General features: G+C 40.6%; 1 protein-coding gene across 2 annotated transcripts in view; it reads right to left on the bottom strand.

Annotated features, from left to right (window-relative positions):
- Positions 1-13,375, bottom strand: part of LOC135509242 (inactive serine protease PAMR1-like) — a 48,214-nt gene that overhangs the window by 19,798 nt on the left and 15,041 nt on the right. For both annotated transcript variants that reach the window (XM_064929733.1, XM_064929732.1), the window contains exons 2-4: positions 10,831-11,007; positions 8,015-8,140; positions 80-191 (exon numbers count right to left, since the gene is read on the bottom strand). In XM_064929733.1, coding sequence (XP_064785805.1) covers positions 80-191; positions 8,015-8,140; positions 10,831-11,007 — 415 coding nt within the window. The remainder of the gene's footprint in view (positions 1-79; positions 192-8,014; positions 8,141-10,830; positions 11,008-13,375) is intronic.

The raw sequence follows: 13,375 nt of genomic DNA on the forward strand, positions 1-13,375 counted from the left end.
AGAAGTTAAGTTCAGTGAACTAACTCGGTCTTGAAGTTCAGAGACAAACCAGGTCAAATACATGGTTGGTCACACCCACCTGAAATCGATGGTGAATGCTCGGTCCACCTGAACAGTCCACTCACAACGAGCATTGGTGGGGTAACTCTCCAGGACTATGTGGCCCTGTTTACGGATCACTCCTCCACACTCTGTAAACAGGAAAAGAACCACTCAGAGCTCACACTTTACATAATTATGCAATGCAATAGGCTTTTCATTTCTTGATGTAATTATATGTTACTGTAAAACAGCATACTAGTTGATCATTTGAATCATAATTTGGCCAGTTTCTAGTCATTATAAGTAAATCATTGTGTTGTGTAGCTCATACAGTGTCTTCAGAAAGTATTCACACCCCTTGACTTTTTCCACATTTGTGACTCATTTCAGTGAACTAGGTGTATGCCGCGCCTCACTACTTCACAGGAGAGGCATTTGAACATACACTTTTTTAGAGTATGATAGCTAAGTGTATGAAGGAAATTCTGCCGTTTGATTGCAAATACGCAGAGTGAGTTGAAAAGGGAACACAGAGAAGGCTGTTGTCTAAAACACCTGGCTCCGGATTACACCTTCAAACTAAGGGCAACCATGGCATTCGTGACAGAGAGGGAGAAGGGTCCATCCATATATATGATTAAGATAGTCTAGCGAGCTACATTGTCAGATATTATACGTTTCTAATTTTGTCAAAGTCGTTTTCATTTGAAGTTAACCTACTGTTGGCTAGCTAGCTAGCTAATGTTAGCTGGCTGGCTCATTAGCTAATGTTATGTGTATGATCTGTCTAGTAATATTATTTGTATCCCAGAGCCATTTGCATTGTTAGTTATAGCCTAATGTTAACTAGCTAGCCAAAATTGAACCTGAATGGTTAGAAACCTGAAGATTAATCGAGGGTAGAAACATTATGAGTTGGGATTATGGTTAATTATTTAGCTAGTTAGCTACATGTTTAAACAAAATACTCTACTATGCAAGTAACAATTTCACAACATTTTCTGTAACCTGTGCATGTGACAAATCAACTTAGATTTTATTTGATACAGTGCCTTGCGAAAGTATTCGGCCCCCTTGAACTTTGCGACCTTTTGCCACATTTCAGGCTTCAAACATAAAGATATAAAACTGTATTTTTTTGTGAAGAATCAACAACAAGTGGGACACAATCATGAAGTGGAACGTCATTTATTGGATATTTCAAACTTTTTTAACAAATCAAAAACTGAAAAATTGGGTGTGCAAAATTATTCAGCCCCTTTACTTTCAGTGCAGCAAACTCTCCAGAAGTTCAGTGAGGATTTCTGAATGATCCAATGTTGACCTAAATGACTAATGATGATAAATACAATCCACCTGTGTGTAATCAAGTCTCCGTATAAATGCACCTGCACTGTGATAGTCTCAGAGGTCCGTTAAAAGCGCAGAGAGCATCATGAAGAACAAGGAACACACCAGGCAGGTCCGAGATACTATTGTGAAGAAGTTTAAAGCCGGATTTGGATACAAAAAGATTTCCCAAGCTTTAAACAAGTCCAAGTATACAGATTTGACGAAATTCTTGCCCTCTAAATTCATTCATCCCTCTAAACTTTCAGCTCATACAAGGAGAAGACTGATCAGAGATGCAGCCAAGAGGCCCATGATCACTCTGGATGAACTGCAGAGATCTACAGCTGAGGTGGGAGACTCTGTCCATAGGACAACAATCAGTCGTATATTGCACAAATCTGGCCTTTATGGAAGAGTGGCAAGAAGAAAGCCATTTCTTAAAGATATCCATAAAAAGTGTTGTTTAAAGTTTGCCACAAGCCACCTGGGAGACACACCAAACATGTGGAAGAAGGTGCTCTGGTCAGATGAAACCAAAATTGAACTTTTTGGCAACAATGCAAAACGTTATGTTTGGCGTAAAAGCAACCTGAACACACCATCCCCACTGTCAAACATGGTGGTGGCTGCATCATGGTTTGGGCCTGCTTTTCTTCAGCAGGGACAGGGAAGATGGTTAAAATTGATGGGAAGATGGATGGAGCCAAATACAGGACCATTCTGGAAGAAAACCTGATGGAGTCTGCAAAAGACCTGAGACTGGGACGGAGATTTTGTCTTCCAACAAGACAATGATCCAAAACATAAAGCAAAATCTACAATGGAATGGTTCAAAAATAAACATATCCAGGTGTTAGAATGGCCAAGTCAAAGTCCAGACCTGAATCCAATCGAGAATCTGTGAAAAGAACTGAAAACTGCTGTTCACAAATGCTCTCCATCCAACCTCACTGAGCTCGAGCTGTTTTGCAAGGAGGAATGGGAAAAAAATTCAGTCTCTCGATGTGCAAAACTGATAGAGACATACCCCAAGCGATTTACAGCTGTAATCACAGCAAAAGGTGGCGCTACAAAGTATTAACTTAAGGGGGCTGAATAATTTTGCTCGCCCAATTTTTCAGTTTTTGACTTGTTAAAAAAGTTTGAAATATCCAATAAATGTCGTTCCACTTCATGATTGTGTCCCACTTGTTATGTGTTTACCAGAGACGGTAATGTGAAGAATGTGACCTGCACCAAAGTCAAATTAGAATACAACGTTAGGTCAATGAGACAGTGTCCAAGTTCAAAAATTCTCCTGAAGAAAGCCCTGCTTTTATTTTGTCACACTAAGCTATTTTCTGTAATTGGCTCGCCATTAACTTGTAAATAATGATTTTGTTGTGAGTTTATTTTTCTGTAATAATGAAGACAAATGAGCTAAAGTGAAGACATTGTCAGCTGTATGGCATGGTCATTATTGGAACTGGCTAGCCAGCTAACTTAAAATTAGCTAGCTAGCTAACAAGCTAAAAACAGTGTTTAGAAAAGTCGCTTTTAGTTGCCTGGTTTGCTAGATTGACATACACTAAATACATATTTTAAACGGCTGTATTTATTGGTGTTAAAATACACTACAGTAGTTATGATATTTTGTACCATCAGGCTGCTGATGTCATGCAGCCTGTAGTTTTTGTGTTTATACTTTTTCAAATTGACAAACGACAAGTTTGATGTCGGACGACAATAGCATGTTCATGATTTCACTACAACAACTGTCAATAGACATAGTATAAACCAGCCTTTAGTCTTGAAATCTTTGGTTGTTCAGTACTTGGTCTCATATGTGAATCCTTATTAAAGAGATGGGTGGGACTAAGGCTTAAGAGGGTGTGAACAATGCTGAATGGGTGTAGACACAGGAGAGCTCTCCAGTAGGTTTACCAAAACATTCAAGTAAGGTTACAAATGTATCAACTTTCAAAGAAGAATTACTTTTCCATTGTTCCTCAACTATAGTGTATGATATAACATTGTCTAGTTCTGAGTCTCTACTTTTATCCAATGTAAAAACCACAGTTTAAAATTTTGCGACATAAGACCGAATCGAGCAGGTCGGTCACATTTTGTTGTCACTGCCTGAACTTAAAATTGATTATATTGAGATTTTGTGACACAAATCTACACACAAAACCCCATAATGTCAAAGTGGAATTATGTTTTTAGAATGTTTGCCATTTAACTAAAAATGAATAGCTAAAATGTCTTGAGTTAGTAAGTATTCAACCCTTTTGTTACGTCAAGCTTAAATAAGGAGTAAAGTAACAAGTCACATAATACGTTGTATGGACTCACTCTGTGTGCAATAGTAGTGTTTTGTAAAGGACTACCCTATCTCTGTACCCAAAACATCCAATTATGTGTAACTTCCCTCAGTCAAGCAGTGTATTTCACGACAAAGAGCAGGGTGGTATTACAAGGCCTCACAAAGAAAGGCACCTATTGGTAGATGGGTAAAAATATCCCTTTGAGCATGGTGAAGGTATTAATGACATTTTGGATGGTGTATCTATATACACAGTAACTACAAAGATACAGGCGCCCTTCCTAACTAAGTTGCCAGGGGGGAAGGAAACCGCTCAGGGATTTCACCATGAGGCCAATGGTGATATTAAAACAGTTATAGAGTTTAATGGCTGTGATAGGAGAAAACTGAGGATGGATCAAAAACATTGTAATTACTCCGCAATCCTAACATAAATGACAGTGGAAAGAAGGAAGCCTGTGCACAATAAAAACATTCCAAAACATGCATCCTGTTTGCAATAAGGCACTAAAGTAATACTGAATACAAAGTGTTATGTTTTGGGCAAATCCAACACATGACTGAGTACGTGTTTTCACGCATGGTGGTGGCTGCATCATATTATGGGTGTGCTTGTCATTGGCAAGGCCTATGTAGTTTAGTTTTGGGAAAAAATAAACAGAATAGAGCTAAGCACAGATAAGATCCAAGAGGAAAACCTGGTTCAGTCTGCTTTCCATCTTTTCACCTTTCCACCTTGGTTCAGTCTGCAAATCCCTTAGAGATTTACCCGGAAAGACTCACAGCTGTAATCGATGCCAAAGGTGATTCTAACATGTATTGATGCAGGGGTTGAATACTTACACTATCTAATCAATATATTTTAGTGTAAAAATTGATGTAAAAAAAAAATATACAGTTGTTGTCGGACGTTTACATAAACTTAGGTTGGAGTCATTAAAACTTGTTTTTCAACCACTCCACAAATGTATTGTTATAGTCTTGGCAAGTCAGTTAGGATATCTACTTTCTGCATGACACAAGTAATTTTTCCAACAATTGTTTACAGAGATTATTTAACTTAGAATTCACTGTATCACAATTCCAGTGGATCAGAAGTTTACATACACTAAGTTGACTGTGCCTTTAAACAGCTTGGAAAATTCCAGAAAATTATGTCATGGCTTTATAAGATTCTGATAGACTAATTGACATAATTTGAGTCAATTGGAAGTGTACCTGTGGATGTATTTCAAGTCCTACCTTAAAACTCAGTGCCTCTTTGCTTGACATCATGGGAAAATCAAAAGAAATCAGCCAAGACCTCAGAACAAAAAATTGCAGACGTCCACAAGTCTGGCTCATCCTTGGGAGCAATTTACAAATGCCTGAAGGTACCACGTTTACCTGTACAAACAATAGTATGCAAGTATAAACACCATAGGACCACGCAGCCGTCATACGCTCAGGAAGGAGACACGTTCTGTCTCTTAGAGATTAACATACTTTGGTGCGAAAAGTGCAAATAAATCCCAGAACAACAGTAAAGGACCTTGTGAATATGCTGGAGGAAACCTATATCGACATAACCTGAAAGGCCGCTCAGCAAGGAAGAAGCCACTGCTCCAAAACAGCAATTAAAAAGCCAGACTACAGTTTGCAACTGCACATGGGGACAAAGATCATACTATACTTTTGGAGAAATGTACTCTAGTCTGATGAAACAAAAATAGAACTGTTTGGCCATAATGACCATCGTTATGTTTGGAGGAAAAAGGGGGGTGCTTGCAAGCCGAAGAACACCATCCCAACCGTGAAGCACAGAGGTGGCAGCATCATGTTGTGGGGGTGCTTTTCTGCAGGAGGGACTGGTGCACTTCACAAAATAGATGGCATCACAAGGTAGGAAAATTATGTGGATATATTAATTAAAGAAACATTTCAAGACATCAATCAGGAAGTTAAAGCTTGGTCGCAAATGGGTCTTCCAAATGGACAAGCATACTTCCAAAGTTGTGGAAAAATGGCTTAAGGACAACTGTGTATACAGTATATATCATTTATTCCACTCAATCGTTTACATTAAATAAATACAATTAAATCAATTTTAGTCCGACAAGTCAATGGGTGTGAACACCTTTTGAAGGCACTGATCTACAGTACACACGATACCCCATAATGTCAAATTGGAATTATGTTTTTAGAAATGTTTACAAATTACACTATGTTATTGCCTTCTAGAGTTGAGGTATTGCATGTTGGTTACTAGTTACATAGTAAGACATCTACACTTGTAGAAAAAAGGGTTCCAAAAGGGTTCTTCAGCTGTCCCCATAGGAGAACCATTTTTGGTTCCAGGTAGAACACTTTTGGGTTCAATGTAGAACCCTCTGTGTGAAGGGTTCTAGCTGGAACCAAAAAGGGTTCTCCCATGGGCTCAGCCGAAGAACCGTTTTAGTTTCTAGATAGCACACAAAAAATACATGAAACAAAGAATACATTTCCAGTGGGAGACAAATTAAAACTGCAGGCTGGAAAAAATATACAAAATACGCAGAAACCACAGGCCTGCAGCCTAGAGCCGCAAATACATGCCAAGTTTCTGCTCTTGATGAAAAGTCTTTCTACCTGTGCCTCACAGCACATTTTGTTATTTGCATATTGTTAAAGCTATACTCCAGACATGATTCCAGGATGTTGATTAACAGTGTCTTGACTTTGAATGATAAAACCCCGAGGCATTTAGCTTTCATCCACCAAACATACGGTTGTGCCAGACGTCTCTCCTATAGTATACTGAACAAAAATATAAACACAACGTGGAAGGTCACAGAAATGTTCCATTCGCATAAAAAGCTTATTTTTCTAATATTTTGTGCACACATTTGTTTACATCCATGTTAGTGAGCATTTCTCCTTTGCCAAGATAATCCATCCACCTGACAGTTGTGGCATATCAAGAAGATGATTAACCAGCATGATCATTACACAGGTGAACCTTGTGTAATGATCAACACAATGCTACAGATGTCACAAGTTTTGAGGGAGCGTGAAATTGGCATACTGACTGCAGGAATTTCTACCAAAGCTGTTGCCAGAGAATATAATGTACATTTCTCTACCATAAGCAGCCTCCAATGTTGTTTTAGAGAAATTGGCAGTACGTCCAACCGGCCTCACAACCACAGACCAAGTGTATGGCGTCATGTGGGCAAGTGCCTTGCTGATTTCAACATTGTGACTGGAGTGCCCCATGGTGGTGGTGGGGTTATGGTATGGGCAGGCATAAACTCCAGACAACGAACAAAATGACATTTTATCGTTTGCATTTTGAATGCACAGAGATACGTAACAAGATCCTAAGGCCCATTGTTATGCCATTCATCCGCCTCATGTTTCAGCATGATATTGCATGGCACCACGTTGCAAGGATTTGTATACAATTCCTGCAATTCCAATTGTTCCATGGCCTGCATACTCAGTAGAACTGTCACCTATTGAGCATGTTTGGGATGCTCTGGATTGACGTGTGCGTCAGTGTGTTCCAGTTCCCGGCAATAACCAGTTACTTCACACAGCCATTGAAGAAGAGTTGGACTACATTCCACAGGCCACAATCAACAGCCTGATCCACTACGAGAAGGAGATGTCACGCTGCATGAGGCAAATGGTGTCACACCAGATCCTGACTGTTTTTCTGATCCACACCTCTACCTCTTTTTTTAATCATCTGTGAACAACAAATTCGTATCTGTATTCCTATTCATATGAAATCCATAGATTAGGGCCTAATGAATGTATTTCAATTGACAGATTTTTTTATATGAACTATAATTCAGTACAATCTTAGAAATTGTTGCATGTTGCATTTCTATTTTTGTTCAGTTTAACTGGATTGAAGGTAGAAGGTATTTGACTAGGCATGGAAGGGAAGCTAGTAGAAGTTGCCTATAACCTTGATACAGGGTCATATATTATTTAATCACCCTAATGGTTTTGTTTGAACTGGGGGAATAAGGTAAACTGATCCTAGATCTGTGGTTAAGGGTGAGTTTTACCAGCAACCATGCTGGGAGGTAATGTGGGTAGAGGTACAGTGCCTTGCGAAAGTATTCGGCCCCCTTGAACTTTGCGACCTTTTGCCACATTTCAGGCTTCAAACATAAAGATATAAAACTGTATTTTTTGTGAAGAATCAACAACAAGTGGGACACAATCATGAAGTGGAACGACATTTATTGGATATTTCAAAATTATTTAACAAATCAAAAACTGAAATGTGGCAAAAGGTCGCAAAGTTCAAGGGGGCCGAATACTTTCGCAAGGCACTGTATATGGGAGAAGGAGTGAACTCACTCAAGCAGTCACCGCCTGACCAGCCGGGTCGACACTCAGCACAGTACTTCCCCTTGACGAAGAAATCATCTCTGGGCCCCCACGTCCCATTGTTACACCGCTTACAGTTCTCAAATATGCTGCAACCTAAGACAGTGTGAGGAGAGAAAAGAAAAGAAAGAGGGTGAATGTGAGGAGAAAGAGACAACGAGTGAGAGGTCATATAGTGCTGATTGAACACTAAAACATCTAAAACCTCTTCACCATAAGGGTGATGCATTCAGTCACAGTCTTGGTTTGACCGTTCCCAATGACTGTCTGGTTACAATCAGCCACATACCTCTACTGTATTCCACTCAATGACAGTTTGCTTTTTAGCTCAGTCCTGCTAAACTCATCAGGCTCATCATCTACTGTACCATGGTAACTAAACAACAAAAACACATGTGTTCTTCCTGAAATAGAAATGTCCAGAAAACCCCCCAGAAGGACTGAGTTTCAGATGTATTTTCACTTTGGTGGTTCTGTGGTGCTCAGACATCCTGAGGACAGGCTGGGAGTCAGGGATATGGGTGTCAGGGATATGGGTGTCAGGGATATGGGTGTCAGGGATATGGGTGTCAGGGATATGGGTGTCAGGGATATGGGTGTCAGGGATATGGGTGTCAGGGATATGGGTGTCAGGGATATGGGTGTCAGGGATATGGGTGTCAGGGATATGGGTGTCAGGGATATGGGTGTCAGGGATATGGGTGTCAGGGATATGGGTGTCAGGGATATGGGTGTCAGGGATATGGGTGTCAGGGATATGGGTGTCAGGGATGCCGCAGCAGGACATGTAAACACCAACAGGTAACAGTGTAAACATCACATGACTTTACCATGTCTCCTCCTCCATACAGTATCCTCAGAGTGGAAAGGGATGCGCGTGTATGTGTCAATAATGTGTGGGTGTCTGGCCAATAGTTCAGGCCGAGGAGTACATGTGATTTGAAGATGAAGCAGATTAAGAATATATGTTGATAAAGAGAAAGTATTAGCATATTCCCATAGGTCAATAATTAATGCAACAACTTGTGGTGAAATATTACATCTACTCATTGTGCTTTTTCAGCAATACGTTTTCACTTAGGTTATTTATGCTGTATTAACCTTGTTATTGTCAGACCTCCCACACAGAGTAAATACACAACAGGAGAGCAAACATAGAGGTGTGAAGGAAAATGTTAAGTTTGTGCTTTTCTAATAACCAATTAGACTGGGTTGCATGCAACTGACTGATTGCGCCTGGGAGGAATCCTCTCAATTAGTATAATCAATTTGTCAGTACGCCCAGAACATTGTTTTGAGAATCAAAAGGGGTGTCTCAGTTTCAAGGTCTCAGCTTGGAGAGAGGAAGCCTTTTGAGCAGTGCATAATCTGTAAATCAGAAGGTGCCGGAACAAAAGTGAGTGCGAAAGGCGGGTGACCTGGGAACTTCTGAGGTATCAGAAAGCATAAGAAAATAAATCACCTTTATTATATAGCATTGCATGCATATCATTGCATGTGCGGTAGTGGCATAGAGCAGTAGAGTACAGTAGAGGCACTTAGAAGTTGCACAAATGGGGAAAAATGTTAGTAGCCTATGGTCCAGGAAATTGTTGGCCTTTTAAAAACACATTTCATACGTCATTTTACTTTAGACTTTGGCAGAATCTTTTTTAATACTTCACAAATGATGGAAATGACACTGACAATCTCAGAATCTGAGAGCAATAAAAACGACCTTGTCTTGAATCCATCAATAGCCTAAGCCTAAGTGTGTGGAGACATTATATTGTAGGCTACAATATGAGGATGAAATTATAGTCCTAAAAATGCTATCTCATTTCACTTGCAATTGTTGATGCCCTCGTGCCAATACAATATTTGGTAGTTGATCAAATATTTCGGTATCCGTCCAGTAGTCTTCTCTTTTCAGCAGAAGTCATTGCTTTCGAACCTGTGATTTCCCTCGACTGTATTTGAAATATTGTGAAAGGCCTGTTTTGTCTGCATGCTGTATTTTTACTGACAGATTTGCAGTATGTTTCCGACAAAGGCTATTTTTTAAAAGAAGATGTTGATCCTCTGTGGCTAAATTACAGTGATTCTCATGGTGTAGTAGGCTATGATTTAATTTTGAACAGACAGCAATTCTGAACAGACAGCAATACTTCTATAACTTTGGCAAATGTATTTGAATTTAACAGGGGGTGCTGCAGTTCCTCCAGAACCTTTCGCGCAGCTTTGATTCTATAAGGAAATAAATGATGAAGTGCAACACGCTGGAGAGATGAGAGTTGCAGGCAATGTTTCGCAAACCATAAACCCTGGCCGGCTCAACCCAAATCAACTCATAGAATATTAGGCCCAGACTGAAAATCTTCTTCACATGACGTTTTCTTTTGTGGGGGCAGGAGAATTAACGAAGAGGCACCACAACTTGAACTTTGGTCTTGTACATTGCAAAAAGTGATAGTAATTTTTCATGCCACAAGTGGTACCGGATCCGGCTAATTAGGTTCCGGAATAAAACAGTACAAAATGAACAGGTGCCGGATCTTGTTCCGGCAGTATCCGACTCAAATTAAGCACTGCTCATGAGGTATTAGTCGGTCACATGCATGAACCAAATGTTAATGATTAATTCATAATGAATAATGTATCTGACCATGTTGTTGTCAATAAAATTGAATACACAGCATGCAGGAATGCATTCAACCAGTCCTCCACGGGTTTACCAGATAAAAAAAACTAAATGGATAGACATCCCAGGTTTTGAGCCAGCATGGTGGTGTGTTGGACAGGTTTACCTGGGTGAATGATGCAGGGGTCACACTCGTTGAGGGCGTTGCGGCAGCAAGGCACAGCGTAGCCAACAGGGGTGCCTTGGAGGGGACACTTACAGCGGATCACGTCGTACTCACAGCAGCCCCGACACATGACGTTCCACTCTGGGCCCGGACACTGGTTATATAGGTACCTGTAGTCTGGGAACCAACCAGTACATCAAGGTCAAATACATAAGTCAGACACTTTCAAATACTTTAAAATATTAGCTTGGAGTTTTTGGAACTATTCCATTATCCTGGCAGCCTATAGCTGGTATTTATTAAAGTGAGGGTGATGGAGAAGACTGCATCCGGAGTTGTATTTACAAAATTAATTTACTTAATAATTGGGAAATCCTATCCATATTTTCCTCCTCTGCCTGCTCATCTGTGTGTGTTTTGTCATTTTCTTTTACATAAGACATCATTAATTTGGTAATAACAGCTAGTTTTCTAAACCTTTTAATTGAAAACAATCACAGTAAGAAACTTAATTGTTACCCAGAAATTATGAGGAACATTCATTTAGTAAGACAATTCTCTCTCTCTCTTGCTCTCTCTCTCTCTCTCTTGCTCTCTGTCTCTCTTGCTCTCTGTCTCTCTTGCTCTCTGTCTCTCTTGCTCTCTGTCTCTCTTGCTCTCTTGCTCTCTGTCTCTCTCTCTCGCTCTCTCTTGCTCTCTCTCTCTCTCTCGCTCTCTCTCTCTCTCTTGCTCTCTCTCTCTTGCTCTCTGTCTCTCTTGCTCTCTGTCTCTCTCTTGCTCTCTCTCCCTCTCTTGCTCTCTGTCTCTCTTGCTCTCTGTCTCGCTTGCTCTCTCTCTCTCTTGCTCTCTCTCTCTCTTGCTCTCTCTCTCTCTTGCTCTCTTTGTCTCCCTTGCTCTCTCTCTCTCTCTTGCTCTCTCTGTCTCTCTTGCTCTCTCTGTCTCTCTTGCTCTCTCTGTCTCTCTTGCTCTCTCTGTCTCTCTTGCTCTCTCTGTCTCTCTTGCTCTCTGTCTCTCTTGCTCTCTGTCTCTCTTGCTCTCTGTCTCTCTCTCTCTCGCTCTCTCTTGCTCTCTCTCTCTCTCTCTTGCTCTCTCTCTCTCTCTCTCTTGCTCTCTCTCTCTTGCTCTCTGTCTCTCTTGCTCTCTCTCTCTTGCTCTCTGTCTCTCTTGCTCTCTCTCTCTCTCTTGCTCTCTCTCTCTCTCTTGCTCTCTGTCTCTCTTGCTCTCTCTCTCTTGCTCTCTCTCTCTCTTGCTCTCTCTCTCTCTCTTGCTCTCTTTGTCTCTCTTGCTCTCTCTCTCTCTCTTGCTCTCTCTGTCTCTCTTGCTCTCTCTGTCTCTCTTGCTCTCTCTGTCTCTCTTGCTCTCTCTGTCTCTCTTGCTCTCTGTCTCTCGCTCTTCAGGTTTTATTGGCATTGGAAACATATGTTATCATTGCCAAATCAAGTGAAATATACAATCACAAATTAACAGTTAACATTAAACACACAAAAGTCTCAAAAGAGAAAAACATTTAAAATGTTAAATTATTGACTATGTTTAAAAATAATAAAAAACAAGTGCATCAGTCCGGACCTGTACAGGCTGTCGGTCGATCGATACACCCTAAATAAATCATCAAATAGCCTATAAATTATGATAAAATAGCTCACAGACTTATTCAACTAATCGCACCTTACACAACTTGCTGGCTCCACGAGGGCCCGTTCAGTAAGCCCGCGTGTGTGTAAGAGCGTGTGCTGTGTGTGGAAAAAGTAGAGGTACACATGAGAGGGCAATAGGGGGGACCCACGCCTCAACCTCTCCCAAGAGAGGCTGTTGGACCAGGACATGAGGAGGGAGAGGTCGCCTGGCCGGGGTTTCGAGGAGCAGCAGCCTGGATTAAAGACTTCAACATACATGTTTCCAGTTTTCATATGAGGTGTAAATTCAGCCAATGAGGCCTGAACTGTTCAATGTATTAAGAAGCTCTCTGGCTCCTCTTTTTGACCCGAAGTCCTGTTGCTGTGCAGGTCTGTCATGGTAACAACCTCAGCAGTATGTTATTATGTTTTAGCCCACACATACACACACACCAATACACACATACAGAGTATGTGACTTATTGTTGAGGCTTTGATTAATCTGTGAGAGTCTGTTTGAGGACAGTCAGCTGGACAGGATGTACAGATGTCCTGGAATGCCGTTAGATATCACTCCCAACAGTTCCCACATCTCTCTGGCCCTGTAACATTAATGAACTCATAAATTATATTCTACTCCTGGGAAGATCTGCACTTCTCTTTAAGAATCTAATCTCTGCCATCCAAGAACAGTTTAGGAATAGCATACTATTCTATATTAATCACTCTGAGAATGGATTACATAAGAGGCCAGGTCAAATGTATTATCAGTGCTAAGTGAAGACAGTTAATGGCGCTGCTTTCATAGTTTGTTTGGAAAAATCAATGAGTGATTTTGCAATTCTCTTTGTTTTGGATCCGTTGTTCTTTGGCTGATGTATTATTGCTGTGGTAACCCTGAAAAGAAGGGTTACGGCAAATGTAAAACA

Source organism: Oncorhynchus masou, chromosome 22 (assembly GCF_036934945.1).
Source record: "Oncorhynchus masou masou isolate Uvic2021 chromosome 22, UVic_Omas_1.1, whole genome shotgun sequence".
Lineage (NCBI taxonomy): Eukaryota > Metazoa > Chordata > Actinopteri > Salmoniformes > Salmonidae > Oncorhynchus > Oncorhynchus masou.